General features: G+C 59.7%; 1 protein-coding gene across 1 annotated transcript in view; it reads left to right on the forward strand.

The window, feature by feature from the left end:
- The window catches only part of LOC119588312 (junctophilin-1-like), a gene marked incomplete in the record, with an annotated part of 23,032 nt that overhangs the window by 19,876 nt on the left and 2,339 nt on the right, over nt 1–817 (forward strand). The window contains 1 exon segment of the mRNA XM_037937003.1: nt 671–813. Within this exon segment, the coding sequence (XP_037792931.1) occupies nt 671–813 (143 nt within the window).

Consider the following 817-nt stretch of genomic DNA (forward strand, 5'->3'; position numbering starts at 1 on the left):
GCCCATTAAAAAAACTCCTATTTTGATCCTAGCATGAAGCATGCAGCTGTTTCCTTGCAAGTCATGAAGAACTGTTATTGTTATTGCAACTCTTTCATTGCAGCGGTATTTTAAGTAACTTTATGGATGGTTTTCGCAGTATTTTGTGTGTACATAAAAGGGGAAATTTTACTGGATGTATAGAAGACAGTAACTGAAGGTGAATATGTTATAGTAATTGACTTAATTGGCTTTTTTTATCAATTATATAATTAGACTAAAATGATAAAATGGCAGGCGCTTCCTGGGCGCAGGAGGCTCCGTGAGGCCTTGTCCCTCTGGCGCTCCGAGGCAAAGCCTTTTCTCGGGGCCGCCCTCTTGCGGAGCCCTGGCGCAGGACGCCCTTGCTAACCCGCCCGTTTCCGTTGCAGGCGTGGACGTGCTCAAGAGCCAGCAGCGCGCGCGCGACGGCCAGCCGGACATGAGCCGCCTACCCCCCCCGCGCCCCCGCTCGGAGGCGTCGGCCGGCCGCTCGCAGTCGCTGTACGCGCCCGGCGGCCTGGACGAGCACCTGGGCCGCTCCAGCGCCGCCGCCGCCACGCAGGAGGTCGACTCCATTCTGCCGCCGCCCGGAGGAGGGGGGGGACCCGGCTACACCTCCAGCTTGCTTAACTCTGCTGACTTGCCTTCTGCAGGAGTCGCGGCGCAGGAGGCGGCGGGCTCGCGGCGCACGTCCATGAACCCGGGCGGCGGTGGGATGCTGCCCGACGCGTCGCTGATGACCCGCGGCGACTCACTCATGCGCGGCGCGGACCGCGGGAGCACGCCCATGCGGCAG

Source organism: Penaeus monodon, chromosome 23, assembly GCF_015228065.2.
Source record: "Penaeus monodon isolate SGIC_2016 chromosome 23, NSTDA_Pmon_1, whole genome shotgun sequence".
NCBI classification, from domain to species: Eukaryota; Metazoa; Arthropoda; class Malacostraca; order Decapoda; family Penaeidae; genus Penaeus; species Penaeus monodon.